The following is a 23,528-nucleotide window of genomic DNA, read 5'->3' as shown; positions in this document are numbered from 1 at the left end:
TGCAGACTGGAGCAAACAGTGTGGCATTCCAGGGTGAAACTGGACAGTTATAATTATGAAATCATTACTGTGCTCCATTGCCTGCAGTGCTCAGTGCTACAAGAGACTTAATGGGCTGTGAGCAGTGGGTGTGTGGTGATGAGTGTGGCCTTTGGAGACACTGGTTTGTTACATGAGCAGATTTTTCTGTTTTCCCCTACTTTTTTCTGGAAGTTATTGGAAGATAAACAGTTATTGGTGTAATTCACTAGAACAAATACCTGCAGTTCCCTCTTCTAGGTGAAACTTCATTGGCTCTTTGATTTGGAATGCAGTTGCCCTAATATGTGAACATGTAAGATTTGTATGTCAAACCATTTCTCATTGTCTCCATACAGCTTAAAGCTAATTTATTTTCTTCAGCAGTGTTTTCATAGCTGTGAGAACCTGATATAAACCATGTGCTCTTGCTGGAATTTGAGAACAGGCTGTACAGCTCCCTCATGGCTAAACAGTATGTTTAGCATAAAGAGAGAGGGATATTTTTATTTGAGTTCTATTGTTGCCCCAGATCTCTGTTCTTCAGTTCTCAAAGTGTTGCATAACCCTCATTATAGATTAAATATGCAATCCCATTGTTACTTGTTTCAATCACCAAAGGAGAAAATCACCAGTGTAAGTTGTTGATATTTGTACTGATTTAAGAACTGAAGTACAGAATTTCTTGAAGCATCATACTGGCTGTGTGGTGCCTATGAAGTTTAAGTACAGTGACTTATTCAGATAATTTATTTCACATTTTAAATATGCAATTATTGACTTCCTTGTTGTGTTAAATCAAGATGAGCAGTTAGGTTTGAAGGCTCAGCATCAAAGATAGCAGTTACTGTTTTGTATTTACTGTCCTGCTGGGCTTAAATTTTCATGGATATTTCAGCTGTTATCTGTAAGTAACACTGAGATCCTGCCCATCCATATGTCAGTGAAGGCTGGCCAAGAAAACTGCAATACATGTACTTGAGATTAGTGCCTTAAAACATTTCCTTGTCTGTTGGGCCATGTTCTCTTTTGTGCGTTGACCAAGAGATGCTGGTGCATGGAACAGTCTCTGGTGTTCTGTTTATAACAGGCACACAGGAAGATATTCACATTCCATGGATGCTTTCTGTCCCTTAGCAGGAGCTGGAGAGTTGCTACCTGAAATCTTCAGAGAATCCACTGGTGCTATTATTTACTTCCACATTCCACCCCTCTCTCCAGTCACCATATGGGCTGTAAAGAACAAAGAGTTGAAGATTTGAGAGTGAATGTATACAACCCCAATGTCTTTTGGGAAATATTCAGAAAGAGTAGCTTAGGCTATAATTTCTGTCTATTTTGTGAAAACTTTGCTTATTCAAATCTGAGCACCTATTGGTTTGACCACAGCATCCCAAAAAACTTACTTCCTTTTCAAACCAGGACACTCTGATGAAACTTTAAAAATGGCAGATGGGGAAGTCTTTGCAGTTCACTGATAGCTATCTTATTTTAATTTTCCAAATGGAGATTATTAAAAACAAGAACAATTGCTGTCACACTTCCTCTGTGGTAACTAATATCCATAATGGTGTAGTACTTGCTCTTTTTGTTAAAGACTGTTCATTATAATATCTATAGAAATACTGAGTCATGTAACCAGACCACTAAAGTATTAGCCTTTATAATATATACATTTTTTAATCTAAGAATTCTTTTCTGAATCCTGGTAAAGAGATGCTTGTAATGTAAGGCTCATGAAAAAATGGCCAACTTAGTTAGGTTGTTCTTTTCTTCCTCAAACTTTTCTTAAGGAAAAAATTACTTAAGATAGCTTGACAAACTGGAATTGAAATTAATTGACTGCTTTTATTGTGCTAATACATCAAATGGCAGATCAGCCTACATAGATCTCCCCCTTCTTTTTTGAGAACTCCAGGTCTCAGGCAAGTGTTCTGTTAATAACACCGTGCTGCTCAAATGCAAACTTGTTGTTTCAAGGTGACATTTGTAATCAGCCATGAGATGCAAAAGAGATAGCATCAGTTTATATTCTTTCTGAATAAGAAATAAAGTCACTTGAGTTAGCTTAATGGTTCAGGCTGCAACTTAATATGTTGTGAGTTTAATTTTGCAAACTCTTAGAAAGAAATATCATTGAGGTGGAAAGATCTAGTAAAAAAAGCTTAAAGGAAAAAGAAGGATGATTTGGTAATGAAAGAATTACTCCAAACTAACTCAAAAGTCTTTTGCAGGTATTCCTGTGTGTTCTGTTTTTCAGTCATAAGTGCTGTATCCTGCTTCTTCCAGTGTGCCAAGAATTTGTCCTTCTATTTGAGCCTTTATAAATACCTATTTCTGTTGTGTTACAAGCTCTTCTGGCCTTGTTCCTAGGGAAGAGAGGAAAGATCCCTTGTCTGCCCTGGCAAGAGAATATGGAGGCTCCAAGAGGAATGCCCTGCTGAAGTGGTGCCAGAAGAAAACAGAGGGCTACCAGGTACCTGCAGAGCTGGGTGTGCAGTGGCTGCAGGCAGTGGAGCCTGCCCATGGCACAAACCAGGCTGCTCCACACCTGACTGCATGGGCTGAGTGCCCTGGCATGTCCTGTACCCTCCCCTGGGAACGGGGGCTCCCAGGGCTGCTCCGGCAGCAGCAGCTCCTCAGTCACTGCTCCACAGCTTGGTCTGAAGGGGCGGCCTCCCTCCCTCTGAGGCACTTGAAATCAGCCCTTCACTTATGAAACTGGAGCTGAAACTTTATCAACTGAATGTTTAAATGAAAGTTTCCCAAATGCAGCTAGAGTACCATTTCTCAGATTTCAGAGATTTATTTTTTATAGGTAATTATCACGGGGTTTTCTTTGGATCTTTGACTCCCATTTGGCCTCTCAGGGAGTTTGTTTTGTGAAGGTGGCATTGTCTTGAATTTTGAACTTGGCTTTCCACTGTAGTTGCAGATTTCTTTTTTTTTTTTTTTTTTTCACTTGGTCCAAATGTTATCAGAAGCCAGAAGAACCAACAAGATAACTGTCCAGAGTTCTCCTGATTACATTATTTTTTCAAAAGAATAGTGGCTTCAGCAAACTAAACCAGGATGTTAATAGTCTGACCATGATGTATTTGTTTGGTTAACTTGTATTGAAAGTGTTTGGAGTTCCCAACACAATCCTCAGTTTAAGAACTTTACTCTTTCCATGACTTGAGGCTCACAATGCAGGAGGAAGTTGAGAGCCACATAACAGGATGGTGGCCCATCCATAGGAAAAGTGCTCCTCCAGCACAATGGGCAGGCTGGGATATAACCCTCCCCCTCTTCCTGTGCACGTCTGATACTCAGCTGTGCTATTTCTGAGGAGAAGCAGCTTTGTGGAAAGAGCCTTTCTCCTTCCCCACGTTTTAAAAAAGGCAGGATGTTACATTGCTTTATAAATCCTCAAACTAAGTGCAAAAATATTTTCCCATATTGTCTTGAAATGAAAGATGAATTTGACAGCTTCGTTAATCTGGTTAGGAAAAGTGATAGAAATTATTCCAAACTTTTCACTCTCTAGTTGTGTGCACATTGAAGAATACACTTCTGATTCTACAGATTGCTGCTTCTAATTCTTGGAGTTTTACAAACACTGCTCAAAGGATAGCTTTTGAGACTTTCTGTACTTGCTTCAGAACCTGCAGCATGGTGCTGAGAAAGCACAGAGCATCTGCAGAGCCACTGCAATGCCTTCGTTGAAATTGTGAGATAGTATCAGGAGGTTATATTAAGTAGTTCTGGGAGAAGAATGGCTTTTGCTTTAGGCACACTCATTTTTCATTTCTTTGTTGTACAGAATTTGATTATTTTCAGCATCCCCTGAAATTCAGTTCTGCTTGAACACTGTGTTGGTGGTATTCTAATGTTTTAAACATAGCCAGCAGTGTATTCATTGTGAACAGTGCTTATCCAGATTTCTGGCATCTCAATGTTATCAATAACAGATAAGGATCTTTTTTTTATTTTCAATGAATCTCTGCTTCATTTAATTTTATTTTAAAACTATGTGTGTTCAAAACTGCCAAACAGGAGACAAGCATCAGGGTAATGAATGTCTCCCTTCCTCATTCAGTCCTGCTGAAGGTGCTCAGCTCTCCTTCCTTCCCTGTCCTGCAAGCATGGACATCCTCTTTACCTCCAGCTCTTCCTGCTGTCTCTCACTCTGCCACAGCTCCCTTTTCTCCCCAGCATTTCCTATCATCAGAACTTCTACTTTTCCTCTGTCCCACTGTTGTTTTATTGCTTTAGCACCTGGGTGAGAGCCAGCACGAGCTTTCTGAGCTGCAGGGACATGCTCCTCTGTCTCTGAGCTGCTGCAGGAGCCCCACAGAACACAAGTCCCAAATATCCCAACCTTCTCCTCTAGGAAGAGCAGTGGGTCCCTTCTATCCAGTCACCAGTTTCTATCCAATATTAGCTGTAAATGTGGCAGGCAAAAGGAAAGATACTTGTAGATGGAGTCTGTAACCAGTTCTAAAATCTGGAAGATTGTAACCATCATTGGAAACAAGCAAAAGAAAAGAAAGGATTAGAAAGCTTTTGTTTCAGAATAATTCTTTTCTTACTTTTGTCCTATTCATATTAAACTACCAATACTTAGGTAAAGCCCTGTTAGCCAGTATTTTTCAAGATGTGTTTAAATCACAACTGATTCATCCACTGCCAACAATAATCACTTTTTTGGTCTTGTTTTCTCCCTCTCACCTGGAGGTGATGTCTCACAGCTGTAGGTCTTTATGCATTAATGTATGTAAGGTATTTATAGAAAATTATTTCAGCTGTTGGTGTTTCACAGGGAAGATGGAGCCATGCACCTTGAGTTAAAGCTCCTTTTCTAACAGAGACATGTTTGCTCCTGGCATTGTTTTGCGTTTTATCTCTGGTGTTATATTTCACACTGGATAGTAGAAAGTAGATAATGAATACTAAAAAATAGTAATCACACAAGTAAGCAGATACTTCTTAATTTCTAGAATTTTTTTGAAGGTGTACAGAATTCTAGGTGAGCTGTCAGTGGTTTAGCCTGTTAAACACCAGGTGTGGTGGAGCTGCTGATATTTTCCTTATCAGCAGGGGAAAATACTGCTGATATTTATTTTATTTAATAAAATAAATTTCTCTTCTTTAAAGAGAGAAAAACAAGAAAAACACAGCAAAGTCTGTCCTGTTTCAAAGGGAGAAGGTTTTCTTTACTCACAAGATACTTGTGGAGAATACAGCCCTACAGAATTGTCTGGTGTAACTGGTTTGGGATTTTTGTCAGCTTAAGTAAAATGGAAGAGAAATAACTCCTGCTTTCAATCCCTTCTAGAAAATGCTTTCAAGCTTTTGATTAAAAGTCTTAAGTCCTTTTTTCTGCTTTAGAAGCTTGAAACTTTGTGAATGCTAAATAATTCAAATATGATAGTGTGGTGAAGCTCTTAATTTCAGTCCATTATAGTGTTATAAACCCTGTTAAAAAACGTTGTAAATTACTTCATAGTACACTTTTCTTGATTTATTCAAGCAAGTTTGAAGGGGAATAAATGAACAGTCACCTTTAAATGTAGTTGTTAATATTTAACTGTGTTCCAAATGCTTTTTCAAGACCTTAGTAAAAAAATCAGGTTGATACAGCCAAAGAAAATAGGAGAATTTACTGGTGTAAAAACCTGAATGAACTTCATCTCTTATAATATTGTAGCTTTTGCCATGCTGCCTGAATGCTGTTTGCAGGCAGGATTTCTCCTTGGAGCTCGGTTTGGAGGATGGTGATCTGCAGAAGGTCAGTGCAGGACTGGCAGAGGCAGGTTCTGAATTAATTCCACCCTGAGCCTGTTCAGTTCTGGCACAATTGCACACCCAGGTTACTGAGCTCATTGTGCTCTGGCCTGAGCAGATCTCTGAGCCTTGAGAGAGGAGAGCTGCTCTCAAGATAAGCTTGTAGATAAAAGAGGAGCAAATCACCTTTAGTTTTCAGTTGAACAGGCACAAAATAGCTGAAATTTCATTGTGTGTTAGCTTTGCTGCAGAGCACAGAGCCAAGTGCTGCATTTTTCAGAGGAGAGAATCCTCCTGGCTCCTCTGAAATATGTGCACTGTCATAAAACTGTCATAAATTCCAGATATCTTCAAAGCATAAAGTAATCCCATCCAGCTGTTAGGGAGCATTTACCCTGGCTGGAACACAGCTACTTTCATTTTGAGTACACAGCTAATAAAAGTCCCCAAAAGGATGTGAGCATGCATGTTTCATGTTAAAAGAGGACTAACAAACAGGATACACACACACATCCTTACCCATTCTTATCTCCACCAGTATTTCCATTTTTTTTTCCATTTTTGTCAGCGTTCTGAAAGATAATTCACTTCCAGAAGTCTGGCACCAAAAAAGCAATTGTCGCAAAATTGCAACAAGAATAGACTAATTTTTTTAAAAAAAACTTTCTTTAAGATTTACACACTTTCTAGGTACAGATACACTTAGTGTAGCCATGTAGTACTTGTCTTCTATTTCATGCAATGCTGCTTTCTGGAAAGACTTTTGCTGCAAAGACTTAATTTTTACCTCCTGTACAGATCAAAGCTACATGTTTTACAAGAAATTGAATGCTGTCCTCAATGCACCTTGGAATCAAGCAATGCTTTTATTTGTGCTTGGGCCATAAGTGTAGAATAACAAAAATTGAAGTAAAAAATGGTTCAGATTCCTTTTTTTTAAAACTCATCAACACTGAGTAGGCCATATTCTATTCAAAGTGCTATATTGATTTTAAAAATGCACAAGCAAAGGACATGAGTGTGCTTATGTAAGCCTGTGTTCAAATACTGACTCCAGGGTGTGCATTCTGTGCTGTCTGGTTGATTCATCAGAGCAGTCAGGATGCCAAAACACTTCTCTCCTTGGTTTAAGCTGATGCTTTAGCCAAAAATCATTGAGTTATGGAAAGACATGCTTCCTTTTTTTGTTTGGATTGGATTGTGATACAAGGGAAATGTCAACTTGTTAGACTTAATTATGACGAAATTTAGAATAAATTATGAAGCTGTCTGTACCTCTAAGTGTTTCAGACATTAATGTCTGAAGCTATTACTGGATTTTGTGAGAATGACTGTTTCTTTTATGGTTCTTCTTTATGCCCAAAGTGAAAAATAACATGTGTTTGGTATGGAAAGAAACATTACTAGTCAGTGTTTAAGGGTTTTGATGGTCTATATTTGCCATTTACTGCCTTTCCAGAAGCTGGCATTGAAGAGGCAGTAGCTGGGACTGCTGCTAAGTCTATTCCAGAAATATTTTCATGTTCTCACCCACTGCCAGGAGCAGATAGGCACAGCTTTATTCCATGATTTGAGAGTCAGTGAATCCTGATTCAATGGAGTTGTAGTTCACCTTTGTAATCTTCTGTAATGGATACTCTTTTCTTTTGTGGATGTATCTTTAAAAGCTTTTAAAAGCATTTTACTAGTAATTTTCTGCCATGGGAGGAAGCTTGCCAAGCTCTGCACACTTAAACTTCAAATCTTGTTTTAAGGCTTTAATATATTATAGCACAGAATCATATTAATGGCTTTGTTTTCTCAACCCACTTATTTAATTACTAATACAACAGAGACATAGACACATGCTTTTATTTTCTTCATGTCCTGACTCTTTTGAGAGCCAAGCCAAGTTTGGATATGGGAGTCTCTCCTCCTTGTGCAGAACAAGGGGTGGAGAAATGGCTGCTGTGCAGGATGCTGCTCTGCTGGAGTTCTGATGTCCACAGTTCAGGGAGATTGAAGCTGGGGATGTGTCTAAAAAAGTGATCAAAATTGCTTTGTTCTTAATTTGTAACTGCAAGTTAGAAACCATGTTTTCTGTAGTTGAGTTTCTTGATGTTTGTGGGGTTTTTAGCTGTGGAAGTTTTCTGGGGGGATAAAAAATTTCAAAGAGTTGCTGGGTTATAATAGTTAACATCTGTTTCTTGGTTTTTAAAAAAAAAGTATTTTCACTGACTTTAGATCCTCTATTAATTTAGAATTATTGCAAAAAGCAATAGGAGAAAATTTTAAAATTAGTGATATGCTGGTTAAAACCACTTTAAAATAGTGAGTTTTAGAAAAGCCATAGGTTTGCAGAGATTGATAGCTCAGTCTGTTAAGCAGTGTAGAAAGTTTCATGGGGAATACTGTTTTTAGTCTTTCCTATGTGAGCTCAAGGGAATCCTCATTTTGTGGCGGCTGCTCCTGCTCTGCAGTTTCCAGTTCAGGAGTCCTGCTTGAAATGCTGCTTGGTTGTGGATCTACCAGGTTGTTCTAGTACCATCTATTTTTCACTTGATATTTTTATGTTCTGTCTCCAGAAAGTCTTACAAATTTGTAACTCTGTTGTTTACTCCTGGTTGGAAAGTGTCTTCCACAGATCTTTTTATGACAATGATGTGCTGCTTAACTTTTGTAAAAATCACCTATTTAAAAACCATCTACCCTAAATATAGAGGTGGCTTCACTGCCATCCTACCTATTAGTCATAAAAAGACAAGGGATGATAAATGCCCTTCTAGTTCATTTATCTCCAGAAAAGCTTTTTCCTCATTTGACAATTTATCTGAAAGTATGTCCTTGAGTTGCTTTAATACTTTGTGGTCTGAAATGTCTTGAAGAATAATTCTAGATTAGATTCCAGCAGAATTCTCTTAATAGAGCCAATTACTTAATAAAGGCAGTAACAAAGAAGAAATTATGGCAGAGATTTTAGATTGATGTTCTGTTTACCATCAATTCTTTGAGAAATAAGGGCTTAATGCAAGATTGATTTCATTATACTGACCAAGCTTTTTCAAAAAAACCACAAGTAGTTAAAAGCATTTAGGAAATAAAATTTGCCGTATTTAAATGTGCCAGTTATGTGCTCAAAGCCCTACATGAAAAATTAAATTTTCAGTTTAAATGACAATCTGTCCCCTTTCTAGATTTGTTTTTACTGTCTGACCAATATTATACTTCTTTTAGTCTGAGAGGTAATAATAATTCATAATGCTTAGAGCAATTGGAAACAGAAACCAGTCCCTTTTAATTGTTTCCTTCCGTTGTATTTAATTCAGCTTCTCTGGATACATTAAAATTCTTGGATGATAGGCTTGCTTTCTGCTTGTTGTCTTAATAATAAGAGCTGAACCCTACAAGATGATTTAGGAAAATGGGGTATTTTGAGTTTGGTTTTGTTTGAGAACCAACCAAATGTGTAGGTGTACTTTGAGTGGCCCTTTTTCATCCCAATGTTTATATTAAAAATTCAGCATTCTATGGATACTTGCTAATATTAAAGTGAAGTTTTTAGTTTGTACAATTGTAATGTTGAAGAGAAGACTTGCTTGTTGTAATTTCATTGTGGCAATGCCAGTGTACCTCTTTCTCCTCCCCTTCCCACATCACTTGCTCATCTTGGGGAAGGAGGGAGAACATTTCAGCCAAGAGAGAAAAACCAGGTTTGAGTTTTTCTCCCTCAGTGGATTGTATAGCAAAGCACACAGGATCATTCACACCTGATTTTTACAACCAGCTTGCCACACAAGTCTGTGACAGAAGAAGCCCCTCTCCTGCCTTTATCCCTCTCACTGACACAGATGTGAGCCCGAGGCCTTATTGGATACAGGGTAGGAGGAGAGAACTTCCCAAATAGTGACTTCTGTAAATTGACACATGTAGAAATTTATTTGCTTTAACAATCTGACATTTTCCCCTTTTTTTTCCTTAAAACCTCATCCTATGTGTTGCATATGCTTCCTTAATTTAAGTAACATTTAGAAAGCTTTAACCATGCATTAATTTAAATCTAATTTCCTGTCTCTCTTGAGGAAAAAAAGAGAGTGCTTTTTTTTTTTTCTGCCTTTATTTTTTTCCCTTTTGGTGTTGAGTTTTCCCAGCCTGTGGCTGGAGGAAGCTGTGAGCAGAGCAGTTCCCACAGCCCGGGGGGCTCCGCTGTGAGCCCCAGCACGTACACTGAGCCCCAGCCCGGGGCCACTGCACAGCACAGGGGCTGGAGCTGGGCAGGAAACCCAGATTTCCCTCACATTCTTCTAGAAATTGCCCAGAGTTTTGTTTTTTTCCTCTGTCAGAGGAGGTTGTGGCTGTTGTTCATTTGAAGTCCGAGTGGCCAGAGCTGCCTGGCACAGAGCGCTGGCTCGGGGTGGAGTTCTCTGCCTTAGCAATGACCACTTTCAGTGTCTTGTCCAAGACAGCTGATGATGATGATGATGACTAAATTGCTGTCAGGTGAAAGGCTGGCTCAGGTGATTGTGGTCCTGCACTTCTGTCACTGGAGGTTTCTGCTGCTAAAACTTTGAAAACTAAGTAAACTTCTGTGTAGCATTTACGTTTTTGAAAAAATTCTTTCACTTAGGATTTTTTTCCTGGGAAGCTGAGAAGCCTCAGAGAAAAGGAAAACAATTCTTATATCATTTGCTTCTCTTGTATTTTGCTCCTTTGGAATGTGTTTAGAGATTTTTTTACCCAAAGGTGATTGTTTCATTAAATTCTGGTGTGAGTTGCTTTGACTCGTTGGCCAACCTGGTTTGAGACTCTAAAAAGAGTTACAAGTTCTTCTTATCTTTTTAACATTGAGTAAGTATCTTTTCTGTGTTCTTTAGCATAGTTTAGTACAGTATTCTTTAATATAATATAGATAATAAAGTAATAAATTAGCCTTCTGAGAACATAAAGTCAGATGCATCATTCCTGCCTTCACTGGGGCATTTCCCTGCAAATACAATACTTCTGCTTCAGCCCAGTTAAGTGGGTTAGATATTAAAGCATATTTATATTTATATTTCTCCATGAGAGTGTAAAAGAGATATGATATATTGTTGTTACTGGTTGTTTCCTAATTAAAGTTTAAACTGACTGCTATCCACTTAGCCTCTCTAACATTGTTTGACTGCCAACAGCCAAATACACACTCATTTAAAAGGTCACTGAGGCATCTTGTTCAAAACTCTTTTGGACTGGGCTGACTCTCCAATAATTTATACAGTCTCAGGAGATGCATTTACCAGTGCCACTGAGTTTCCTATGGGAACTAAAAGATCAAGAGTGCAAGACAGCAGTTTTCAATTTCAGTTTCAATCCCAAAGATTCTCTGCTACTATCAGCACTAAATCTGCTGGAACATCTTTATTTCCAAATGAAAGTTAACTTTTGTTTGTCTTCTTGTTCACATCAGTTTCTATAGAGAAATGGTCTGTTTAAAAGAGAAAATACTTTCCCTCATCAATTAGAAATTTTGTCTGGATATGAATGTCGTAGAAGGAGAAAATAGAATGAACATGAGCAGAGATAGGAGCACATTGTCTAATCAGGGATTTGGGGTACAATTCTTTGACTCATTTGCTTTTCTGTCTTGGGGCTGTGCTGTGGAACATCAGGGTGGGCAGCAGGATGCAGCTGTGGGACACCTGGTGCAGGTACAGCTGTGTCCTCCTCTGGATCCTGTGGATGGAAACACTTCCATGGGTGTTACACTGGGTTTGGGTTTCAGTTGGTTTTGTTTAATCCAGTTTGGTTTGGCTGTTTGTTTCAATAGAAACGCTAATTTAGTATCTCCAGTGTGAATCTCTGGCCCTTATTCCCATGCCTCTGAAAAAATGAAATTTCCACTTTTAAATTTGTGTTTGTGGTACAGTTGCACTAAATCCATTACCTTCTCTAGCACAACATTTTACAGCTTTTAACACACACTCAAGCACACATTTTGCACTTTTATGGGGGGGAGGATTTAAACTTACCAGAAATCAATATATAAAATAGCTGACTTTCTTACCACTACATTATTTTGTTTTCCTCTGTTAGTAGTGCAGTTCTTACCACAGAACTTTGATACTGGGCTGTCCACTTTCTGTGCCAATTTCTTTGAAGGTATTAAAATAAAGTATTGATCAATTGGTAGCATGTAATAATTTTTAGATTACAATTGTAATATTGATTCTATTTTTTTCCCTTCAAGAATATTGACATCACAAACTTCAGCAGCAGCTGGAATGATGGCCTGGCTTTCTGTGCAGTTCTCCACACTTACCTCCCAGCCCATATTCCCTATCAAGAGCTGAACAGCCAGGACAAGGTAAGACATTAAAAATCCCATTCCCAGGACTGCAGTGCTTAGGTTAACATGAGTTAATAAAGACCAGTGAAGTAATTTCAGTTCTAAACCCCCCAGTGTTACTAGGATTTCCATAAATCTCTTTGTATTCTGGTCTGCCGCAGTTCCTACCTACTAATTAGCCCAGGGTGTACAATCAATGATAATAGATCCTCAAAGCAAAATATTATTTCATTAATGCATGAAGAGATTTTATTTATTTATTCTTTTCAGAGAATAAATAATCTCTTCTTTAGCATTTTATAACTCAGCTGTTCTTCACTGACAATGATATTCAGCATTATCTTTTGAACAGGCAATTGATAAATTTTTTTATACATTTTTGATGATATTAAAACACATTCATTCCTATGACTCTTTAAAATTACTGTAGTCTAATTATATACTCCATTTGAAGTTTAAGTAGTAGCATTATTATGAACATTCTTGAGACCATTTTGTTGTGTTTGAAATAGTATTTCCTTGTTTTCTAACATGTTTTTATATCTCATGCAGAGAAGAAATTTCACTTTGGCTTTTCAGGCAGCTGAAAGTGTTGGCATCAAATCTACTCTGGTAAGATTTAAATGTATATTGAATTAATTATGATCCACTTATAAAATCCAAATAACTCCATTTTGTAGTTTCAAAAGATCTGGATGTTTATACTTAAAAATAGCAGCAGATGAGCTCAGCTAGAGGTTATTGCACTAAATAATGACTGAACTGCAGACTGGTTAAGCTTTAAAAGGAAGGTTCACCAACACTTATCTCCCAATATGAAAATAAATGTTAATGACAGCAGTGGATTTTTTTGAGAATAATTTGAGAATAAGATTTCAATAATCCATTAAATCTGTCCTGTCTCTAACCTACTTCTAAATTATTCAGGATTTTTTGAACTCTGGAGCTACAAATCAAGCAATGTAATTTGTTCCTTTTTCTCAGTGTAGTGTGAGTTGATATTTGCCTCTTAAGGTTAGACTTTTAATTTGTCATCATTGCAAATAGTTGTAAGATTTTTTCAGTGATGGTTTAAAAGTTGTCTTACACAAATGTCACTATAAAAGAATTAGTTTTCAGCAGTAGAGTGTTTACTAGAACAGGAGTATTTCTGAAGGTGTGGAGTTGGGAGTATCCAAACCCTTGTGAGTGATCACAAAACTCAGCTGAAATGGCCACTATTAGAAATGAGATTTAAGTGATACTTCTGCAACCTAAGTTCTAACAAAGCTGCCATAGTTAGCAACTAACAGTACAACAGAGTTTTTAAAAATAACACTTTCCTTGATCCTTATCAGTGCTTTTACCCCCCAGCATTGTGTTTGCTGACAATGGCAGTGCAGCTCCTGGGCTTTCCTACTTTGACTTTGGCACTGACTTGAGATGTGGGAGTTTTTCACCAAGTGTTGATGTAAGAATGAGATAGTGGAAAATAACTACAGAAATTCTTGCATAACTCAGCCTTAGTCCAAATGGTTGCTGTCTGCCCTTCCTTTTTGTGATGTACTTCATTAGAGAGACTCCAGACAGGCAGATTGAATGGAATTCAGTCTAAGTGCAAATTGCATCCATCTGAAGAAGTTAGCAGCTGTTTGCATACCTGCATGCACACTGTGTGTGATGGGGAGGTTTGTGCATTTTTTCTCATCCATATTACACGAGTGAGGGGCTAAGAAGGGTCTGAAACCTGCTGTATGTAAACAGGAGTGGAATGCAAGTAGAAGTTACTCATTCTCTGAAGATGTTCAGCTAAAAGAACTCACAACTTCTTTTTTGAGTTCTGGAGATTCCTATATCCAAAGCTTTCAAACAGACTAAACAGAAATTACTAGGAACTGCATCACTCTGCTTTGCTTTGTGCCATGTGCTGAAGAGGGTAGATGAGAGTCAGTTATTTATTGGTGCTCAACCTGATGGGAATTTTGAACTTTAATTAATATCTGGGCCTCGATTCCGTGGCTCACAGCTCCTGGGTGGGTTGTGTTGATTTGCAGGGCTGATGCAGGGTTCTGTGAACACTAAAGTCTGACTGCTGTACCAGCTGTGCTCAGTGGGGCACAGCTTGAGCATGCACAGCATCAGACATTTCAATCTTAAGTCAACAAAAGAGCTGTCTACAGATATGCTATTCATTACAGTTTGTAAGTAATACCAAGATATATGGAAGAAAACAGAGCTTTCTTCATCAGTGCTTTAAACTGTGGAAACTTGACAGATTTCCCATTGCCAGGAATGTGTGAAAGCAGTGCCACATTGCTCTCAGGGTTTCCATTGCTGCTTTTGACCGATGTGTTTTCTGTGACAGGACATCAATGAAATGGTGCGAACGGAGCGTCCGGACTGGCAGAATGTCATGCTGTATGTTACAGCAATTTACAAATACTTTGAAACCTGAACCCCAATCGTTCAGCACATCCATGGGATACAACCAACGTGAGCTACCAGATGGAAATCTTACTGAAATGCTAATCCCCATTTCACTCAAAACTGGCAACATTTGAGTCCCCTCCAACTTCAGTGACACTATCATGGATTGCTTCAGCTACTAAGCATGGGAACAACTGTTTAAAAGTGAGAACTTGTTGCCACAGTGCTTGGAATAACCCAAGTTATTAAGCTATTCAGATTAATTATGTAGCCTAAAGAGCCTGAATTACTTCTGTGCTGCCTTTCCAGTCAGACTTCCTGAAACTTTCTTTGCTGGGAGAGAGATGAATGCTTCCTCTGGCATATAGGAGACTGAATGTACAGATAAAGCTTTGAGAAGGAAAAGGATAACATGGCATCATATCACTGAACTTTCTGTAGCATCCTGATTTCACAGACTCTGAATACTCTACCCACAGCATACGGCAGCCCCATGCAGTAGAGTTCTTAATGGTAACTTAGTTACTGCCTATACAGCTATTTTCCATCCTTTAAAATGTGCACAATATTCTAGGAAAACAAGCTTTGATTCCATAATGACAAATTGAGGGGAAAAGCGCTCTTGATACCTCGAAAAATCTGGCACAGAAGAAGTCTTCATCCTAAAGCTTCATTATAAGCCTACCTCTGTCACAGTGATGTGGCTTTCATCTTTATCTTATGGATTGTAGAGACTAGCACATGCAGCTCCTGGCTTTCAGGGTACACTACACTTCAAGGAATCTGTGCAAAGTCCCTGTGCTTCCACTCTAACAGCAATGAATCAATGATCACCCCCTGTCTGGCTTGTTCCTTGCTCTCTCCCTGCTCTGCCTGTGCTGCTTTCCCCTGCAGCAATACGAGCACAGATCATGGATGGCTGTGCTGGAACTGTGCAACTGGGACAGCATTTCCTCTGCAGAGAAGATACTCTCCATAAGATGTAATAATGAAGTAGTTTGTCTCAAAATCCAACTTTGCCATGTTTTCTGTGTGTTTTTCCTTGGTCTTGCACATGCTCATCTGAGTGACAGGAGGTGAGATGTTCTCTGGGAAGGACTGTGGAGGAACTGATGTAATGTGTGTCCACCCAGCCGTCTCAAATACTTCGTGGAAATGACTCACTGTCACAAGGAAGGAATTGAGAAACTGTAGTCTGCTCAACTTCTTTTTCTTTCTGAAAATGTACCTGAATTCATTTAGCAGCTCTTGGGCAAAAGAGTTTAAGTGCCTTAGCTATCATTGAGTTGATAGATGCTGGCACTTCAGGGCCTGCTGTGGAATGTTAATGGCTCCCGATGGTTTTGTGGCTCCCTTTGTCACGAGCTGTTTGTTGTAATCTTGTTTGTCAAATCCAGGGGAGACTTCCTTCTGTCATTGCTTCTGCCTCTTGCTTTTCTGAACACTTAGCAGCAGTTCAGCCATGGAACATCTCATTAATATTAAGCAGAAGCCAACTTGAGCAGTGAGTTCTGTAACAGCTGCTATTTATAAGCACAGGCTCTTTCAGCAGTAACCCCATTGTAAAGAAAATAAATCTGTTCTATGGTGCTCTTATGACTGTTAAGGACAGTTTGAATGTCATAGATGTTAACCCAGTGAATGCAGCTGTGCTTGGCATCTGTGAAACTTCTTCATGGTAAAAAAGCACAGATTTAACTCAAAAGTATTGCCAAATCCAAAACCCCATCATCTGAAGAACATAGCCCATGTGAAGAGTAATAATTCAGCATGTCTCTAGCATTGTATAAGAATACACATTTACACTGATATGTGCCTGTGAGAATTATGGAACTTTGCAAAATAGCTATTTAACCTGTGCTGAGGGCCTTTGGAGAAGTTTGCAGAGCAGTGGTGTCTCAAACATTCTTGCAGCTCTTTAGAACTAGAAGTAGAGACCCTCAGATTATTAACTGGTGCATTTGAAGAGCCAGCATAATCTAAAGACAATTGTTGCAAGCGAGGTTTCAAGTGAAAGATCTTCATTAATAGATTTTAATAAAAGTCTGAAATGCATTTTCCTCTCCTCTATATTTCTTCAAATTTTTTTTTTACTTTATTAGTTTCAATAAGAATAGTCTTAGTGGAAATACACATTAGTGCTGCCTTGCTTTCTATCTCCTGTTATTAAATTCCAGATTTTGCCAATCAGTGTTTAAAAACCCTTCTGTTTATCCTCTGAACTGATATCCTTATCTATGATTGTCTTATTCATTGCCTTAGAGTTAAAAAATAATATTTTTCTAATGAAAAGGATAGCATTTCTTGATCTAAATTCACTCATCACCTGTTTTGGTGAGGTAATTCAAGCTTTGAGCTGATTTTTTTTCTGTCCAATGGTCACCTTCATTTACCTGGAGTGTTGTCAGAGTCCTGAACTGCAATAATCCTGAGAGTGTCACCATTTGTCAAAGGAGAAATCATGTTTGCCAGATCCCTTCTGTTGAAACATGAACTTCTGGTCTTCAGAAAGGAAGAGAGAGAAAAGCTAGCAGTAATTGTAATAGGGATCTTGTTATGAACTTCAGAGCTCTGTGAACTTCTTCTTGCTGTGATCTGTGTGATAAAACTCTGTGAATCCAGCCCAGGAGCCCTGGGCTTCAGAAGAGGTTTCTGTGTCCTGATGTGTCTGAGCCTTTACGTGTCAGGTGCTGCCCATGGAAGGAATGAAGCAATGGGAGAGCAAAGCAAACACAAAGCCCTGCTGCACTCCACAGTGTGGCTCTTCCTGAAGGTTCAAACCACATTCAGTTGCTCAAGAGGAAAAATAGCAGTAGTCCTTCTGGATGTGGAATAAACACACTGTTGTGTTTTGTTTCTGTTCATAGTTAATCCTCAAAGAGCCTGCTTTTCTGTTCATGTCAAGTGCAACTTTATGCTGACTTATTTCCCTTTTAATCCAGAAGGTAGTGCTGAATGTACTGAAAATATGTTGTCATCCATTTATATTTTCTATGTGCCTTGCAAAAGCCTGTGCTGTGGAACATCAGGGTTACTCCTGGTCAGGGTGGGCAGCAGGATGGAGCTGTGGGACACCTGGTGCAGGTACAGCTGTGTCATCCTCTGGATCCTGTGGATGGAAACACTTCCATGGGTGTTTCACTGGGTTTGGGTTTCAGTTGGTTCTGTTTAATCCAGTTTGGTTTGGCTGTTTGTTTCAATAGAAACACTAATTTAGTATCTCCAGTGTGAATCTCTGGCCCTTATTCCCATGCCTCTGAAAAAATGAAATTTCCACTTTTAAATTTGTGTTTGTGGATAGTTTCTCCAGAATATAGTATATAATTGTGACATGTTCCAATTTAAAGGTAGATTTTTGTCTATTTTGCATAGAATATATTCTTTGAGTTCCATGTAGTGTTTCTGATAATTTTTGCCTCCAATTTTATTAAATATTTCCACTGTTTGTGTTTTTCTGTAATGTCCATCATTGTGTCTTAGAAGGCCCTTAATTTGCCAGAGCTAAATGAACTCTGTTTTAATTTATTGGTGTAGACTCCTGTTCATGTCCTGGCAGAGAATGCTGTGGTTTCAGGTGCATGAGGAGAAATGAGCAGGAGCCCTCCTGCCATGGTGCAGTGCTGTGAGCTGAGGCTCTGCCCTGGGAATGGAGTCTCATTTCTCTTCCTGATCTCATTGTTAAGTTTTAGCTTTTTTCAGTCTGAACACTCCAGACATTTGGGTTCTTTTGCATCACCAGATTACTTTCACTCAGTTCTGTTTCTGCACAGATTTGGCCCAGGGCACAGTTTTTATTCCAGCCTAGTTTTAACCCAGGTTATTTGGGAAGCTGGAGGTTTGGAGAACTTGTGGGTGTTTTTCTTCCTGCCTGTGCCTGCTCTGGGGACACTGCCTGGGGTTCAGGTGGTGTGTGACAGTTCCTTCCACAGGCTGAAGTGAAAGTTGCACCCTTAAACTGTGACTCCTGTGGGGACTTCACTTCTTGTTTGCCTCTTGCCACTAACACAGCCCCAGGCAGAATCTCCTAAGGGGTAAAACTCTTTGGAAGGAATCCAGCTGTGCATCTTCATGCTGCTTTCTGCCTACTGTGAGTTATGCTGGGGTGCTGTAGAAAGAGAACCTTAAAATAGCCATGTTCATGGATGGACTGAGTTAACTGTATGGTTTGTTTGTGGTCCTTCCTTAGACTTGGTGGTAAATATTTATTTCTGTTTATTTCTTTTTATGTTCTGTGAGCTCTATTTCTGCAACTCCTTCCTTAAGCTGCCATTAGTGGATCCCTTTCTTTAGGCTGATATTAACCAGTTTGAGGCATTATTTGGTGAGAAGGGCTATTAAATATCTTTGTCAGCCAGGAGTGCTGGACATGGCACTGTGCTTTCCCAAGTTAGTGTGTGTTGGCTGGCAAAACACAGACAGCCCTTAATACATTCAATTGTCCCTATTTAGAAAGGTATTTTTAATAGTGTTCCTGCTTTCACAGGAGAGTGGCTGGATGGGTTTTAAATTACTGTGTGGCTTGCTGTGTCCCTCCTTCATCTAAGGTTCTTCTGCTGTGTTCCCTGATTTCACAATCAGCCTTGTAGTACACTCTATAATTATCTAACCCAAGATGTTCAGCATCTGGAATATGTAGCAAGTATGCTGTGGGTAATTAATGCTAAATAACTTTAAAGGTTGAGGTTTGTACAGATCTGATTTCTGTTAATTGATACAATTTTTTTTTTCTTTGTGTTTTTGCTGCACTTGCCTAAAGTTGTTTGGATGCAACACCCTTGAGCTTGGTTTGACAAAGCCACTGTCCTGATCTCCTGAGCTAATTCATTCTGGGATATTAGAATTATTTGCTCCCAATGAAGCTTTAGTAAAACCTATGGATCCCAGATGACTTCCTTCCAAGTGACATTAGCTTTTGCTTGGAATATTCCTTACTCCAAGGCCACTGCCTGCCCCAGAGCTGCATGTGGGCTTCCCATCAGTCCCAGCAGCACCTGGGGATGCAGAGCAGCAGGGTAAACTTTGGCAGAATATCACAGCAGCCTGATGCAATTAAGCTGGTTTCATTTGAATCCCCTATTTTCAGGGGTTTTCAATTTAGACAAAATAATTTACTGAAAGCTGAAATGTGGCCTGTTAGTTCTCCACTGGGAAGTATGCTTCTGTTTAATAATATTTTTATGAGATTGTATTTATGGAAATGGAAAGAAAAATGTCATAAAGCTAGTTTTGTTGCACTTTTCTAAGGCTTTTGTATTTTGCATAGTTCTAGAAGATGAGGAAGTTGCTTGGGGAAGTCAAGGCTTGGAACCTGTTCTGCCCCAGCACAGGAATGTGTGATGTGCATTTTCACCTAGTGATCCATGTATGATTTTCATTGCATGTAGCTGATGTATTTATGTGGCAGTGAGGGAGCCCAGCAGACATTTCGTGCTGCACAGGAGCCATTGGCAGTCCCAGTTCCACAGTTCATCAGCTGACCTGTTCTCTGGACTGCACTTGCAATAATGGAATTGTCCATTTTTGATTCTGAGCTCTTTCAACAAATGAGGAAAAAGGGGGCTCCTTTTTTTTTTTTCCTTTTTTCTTTTTTTTATTCCATTATTGAAATTTTTCTGGAGGCTTTTAATGGTTTCCAATTATTGTATTTGTTCATGTTAGAATGGTTACTTGGAAATCAGTTCATCTAGGAGGGCACAAATACATGTAACATTCTCAAGTAATTAATCCTTGTAACTTACAACATTTCAGTTTGATAGAAACTTTTGGTTTTATGTGTATTGTAAGGTTAATTTTTCTGTCTCTAAGTAGCACTTTTATATGTATCTGAAGGGTTTTTTTGAACAGAAATGTGTTTTTTCTGTATATTATCTAATGGGAAGAAAGTATAACACTGCTAAACAAGGCATAGAGTAGTTTGCCTCCAGACTGTAAGTTCACTTTAGGTCAGTAATGATCAGGAGTTGTTCAGAGTATCTGAAATAAATCAGTGATCCCATTTACTGCTGGACAACTCCCCTGATCCAACCCAGAAGGGCATTAATTGGTACCCTCCTCCTCTTGGAGGGTGCTTCCAGTTCAGGTGTGAGGCAGAACTGACACAAGTGTGAGGAATTTTGGACTTGGTGGAAGAACAGAATTTATTGATGCCTCAGTCTGACTTCACAGCACTATACTGGATAAGGACTAACCTTGTTTGAGATGACACTGCAGCCAGTAATGATATCTCCTAAATAGCTAATTTAAAGCTCACTTTCTGTGGCCTTTAAAGATGACCTAAAACCCAGTGATTCTAAAAGCTCTTCTCATCCTTCCAGCTTTTCTGATTTGTATTGGTTTTACTCTTCCCTGGAACACAGCCGCTGTGTGTCAGTCTGTGGATGGGTTTAGAAATTCCTCCAGACAAGTGCAAGTACTTTGCTTTTTTTTCCAGAACCCTTTTGGATAGTTTACACATATCTTACATAGAGAGAGGCTTTGCATCAATGTACAGATGTACCCACATGTGTAAATGTGTGTGCAGATAGGTGCTCCTGCAGGTTCTGATAACATGGAACGTGTTTCAACGAGTGCTTATGTCTTGAATACTTAGGCTGGTGTATTAGTGTAGATATTTAAATGGCAAGGAGGAAAAAACATGTTGTTTGCTTCTGGTTAGAGCTGGGAAATGCAGCTCTGAGGAAAATCTGAGTGTTCCAATTGTATTTGTGGTTTGAAAGACACAAGTTGGCCATGATTGGAACATGAGAAGTCAGCAAGCCTGTGTTAAGCTAAACCTTTTGGAGGACCCAATATGCTTTCAGTTTGCAAGGACCACTAGAGACCTGGGCATTTTACTTTCTCCATGATGTATTCTGTATGAGTATTTAGTATGTATGCCTTCAATTTGCCAATGTTGCCATGTTTTCTTCTTAATTATTCATGAAATAAAGGTTGCAAATAGGAGAATGTGTGTTTGTTTTCTTGGGGCTGCTCTCAGGCTGCCTCTGGCACTGTTTGCTCAGGAGTGTTGCAGGAAGCAGGGCTGGAGGTGAGCAGTGTGTGCACTCAACCCCAGGATATTTTTGGAAGTCATATCTCTCTTGGGATGATACCAGCAGCCTCTACCCCCAAAGGGTTTTAGGTGATAAGACAGTGAATGCCCCAGATAAGAGAGACATGTTAAAGGCATCTGCTTAGCCTGTATTGTTCTAGAGAAGGAAATTGCAGAGAATATGTTCAGTTTGGGCAACTTCTGTAATACATTGCAGGTTTAGAATTACTTAAATGTTACTTGGCCCAACCCAAGTAAGGCAATTGTGTGCTCACCCCCTCTCTGTGTCCAAAGGAGCTGGGGGCTTAATCTCTAGAACAATTCAGACTATTTAAAGCAGAAGCCTAAACACAATTTTTTCCAGGTGAAAATAAAGCTTGGAACACCTTAAACCTGGTTTGGTCTCAAATTGTCCTGGATGGTAACTGTTAACAACTGCTGGTTTAGTTTCAAGTGTTCTGGAACAAATTGGATCCAGAGGTTTGGATTGAGCTCCTAATTATTGTAAATATTGTTCTGAAAGGCACTGGCTAGTGTAGGTATTTTAATTTTACTTTTTTTTTTTTTGAGACTTTGTGTGGTGTTTTCTGACTGTTCAGCAATCCAGAAAAGTCTTTGTCTCAGTGATGTTATTCTGCAAGAAAGTGCCTTGTTTCTCCTTTCTTGAGGTGAAATATTCTCCCTGAGAACTCCTTGCAGTCCTGCCTGCAGTGCCTTCAGCTGCTGGAGGGGTTTAAGAACATGCCTGTTTTAAGAAAACGTTCTTAAAATGGATTTATAACCTGTTTTTAATACTTTTCTTGCAAATAAATATTTCAGAAGTGCATTGCAGTACAATGTCAGAAAATAGATGATGTTCTTTTCTCTAAGAAGCACTTGGCAGCTCCATGGGAGGGACTGGTCCATGTGCAGTGGGCATCTGGGGGCAGGACATGGCCAGGCCTGAGGGATGCTGAAACTGCAGGGTCTGCACAGTCTGTAGGGCTGCAGCTTTTCTTTCCAATATCCACTGAAATAATATTCCCTCACCAGAGTATTTTCATGGATTGCCTTCCAAGCTGTCACTAAAAAATTGTGTTAAAAATGTGAAACCAGCTCCATGAGTGTGTCTAAGTTGAATATTGTACAATTGATTCATTAATTTTTAAGATCTTAACTGTAATGAAAAGCTGCAACTATATGGAATAGTGAAATAAATACATCAGAAGCAATATAATATTCCATTGTGTTAAATCACAGAATCTGGTATTGGAGAAATGGCTTTTCTGCAGTTAAATTCTGTGAAGGAACTAGGTTAGCAGTAGAGACTTTCTGCTGAAATTGTTGAATTCTGTGGATAGAAATACAGATCTTCTACTGGGATTGTGCTAAAGGGTTTCACAATTGCTTTGATAGAGGAGACTTGGATTAAATCATGCCTGCTGCAGAATTCTACAAAGGGCAGAGATCAGAGCAGCTCACAAGATGTGCATTGTTACCACACAATTATTTTAGAGGAGACCCTTATCACTGAAAGTTAACTCCTTTCTAAACCTTTACGAAGCTATTTACAGCCTGTAGCTCCTGGAAGAACTTAAAACCCAAGAAAAAGGGAGCTGGATTCTGTGCCCTCTCAGCTCCCTCCCTCAGTGCTTTGTCTGTGGTGTTTGTTCAGCACTGGCTTTCCATCTCAGCATTTCATGTTGAGATGTTCTCCTATCTCAAGCTGGTTTTCTTTTTCATCCTCACTACTAAAGGTTGAGTGAATTCTCCTTTGAATTTTGAATTTGCTCAGGAAGTTGTGTTGGCATTGAGGAAGCCCCGGTGCCTTCCCTGGGAATTCCTGCTTGGTGCTGCAGCCCAGCCCCTTGATTGGGCAGGTTGGATAATTAGTGTCTCTGGTGCTGGCAGCTCAAGATCAAAACAGCATTTATGTCTAATTAAATATTTTTATTAGTTTCATTTCTATTAGAAGAGTTGAGTTGAAACTTCTCCCATGCAAGTCTTTGTTCAGAAAAAGGCATT

At 39.1% G+C, this 23,528-nt stretch overlaps 1 protein-coding gene across 1 annotated transcript in view; it reads left to right on the top strand.

Annotated features, from left to right (window-relative positions):
- SPECC1L (sperm antigen with calponin homology and coiled-coil domains 1 like) overlaps positions 1–16,549 on the top strand; it is a 59,219-nt gene extending 42,670 nt beyond the window's left edge. Inside the window, exons 13-16 of the mRNA XM_054288620.1 lie at positions 2,392–2,494; positions 11,990–12,106; positions 12,641–12,700; positions 14,433–16,549. Coding sequence (XP_054144595.1) covers positions 2,392–2,494; positions 11,990–12,106; positions 12,641–12,700; positions 14,433–14,522 — 370 coding nt within the window. The 3' untranslated portion in view covers positions 14,523–16,549. The remainder of the gene's footprint in view (positions 1–2,391; positions 2,495–11,989; positions 12,107–12,640; positions 12,701–14,432) is intronic.
- The last annotated feature ends 6,979 nt before the right edge of the window (positions 16,550–23,528 follow it).

This window comes from Melozone crissalis, unplaced genomic scaffold, assembly GCF_028551555.1.
Source record: "Melozone crissalis strain CALT ecotype California unplaced genomic scaffold, PUWL_Pcris_2 ptg000063l_1, whole genome shotgun sequence".
Taxonomy (NCBI): domain Eukaryota; kingdom Metazoa; phylum Chordata; class Aves; order Passeriformes; family Passerellidae; genus Melozone; species Melozone crissalis.
This window is presented reverse-complemented; position numbering and strand designations above follow the sequence as displayed.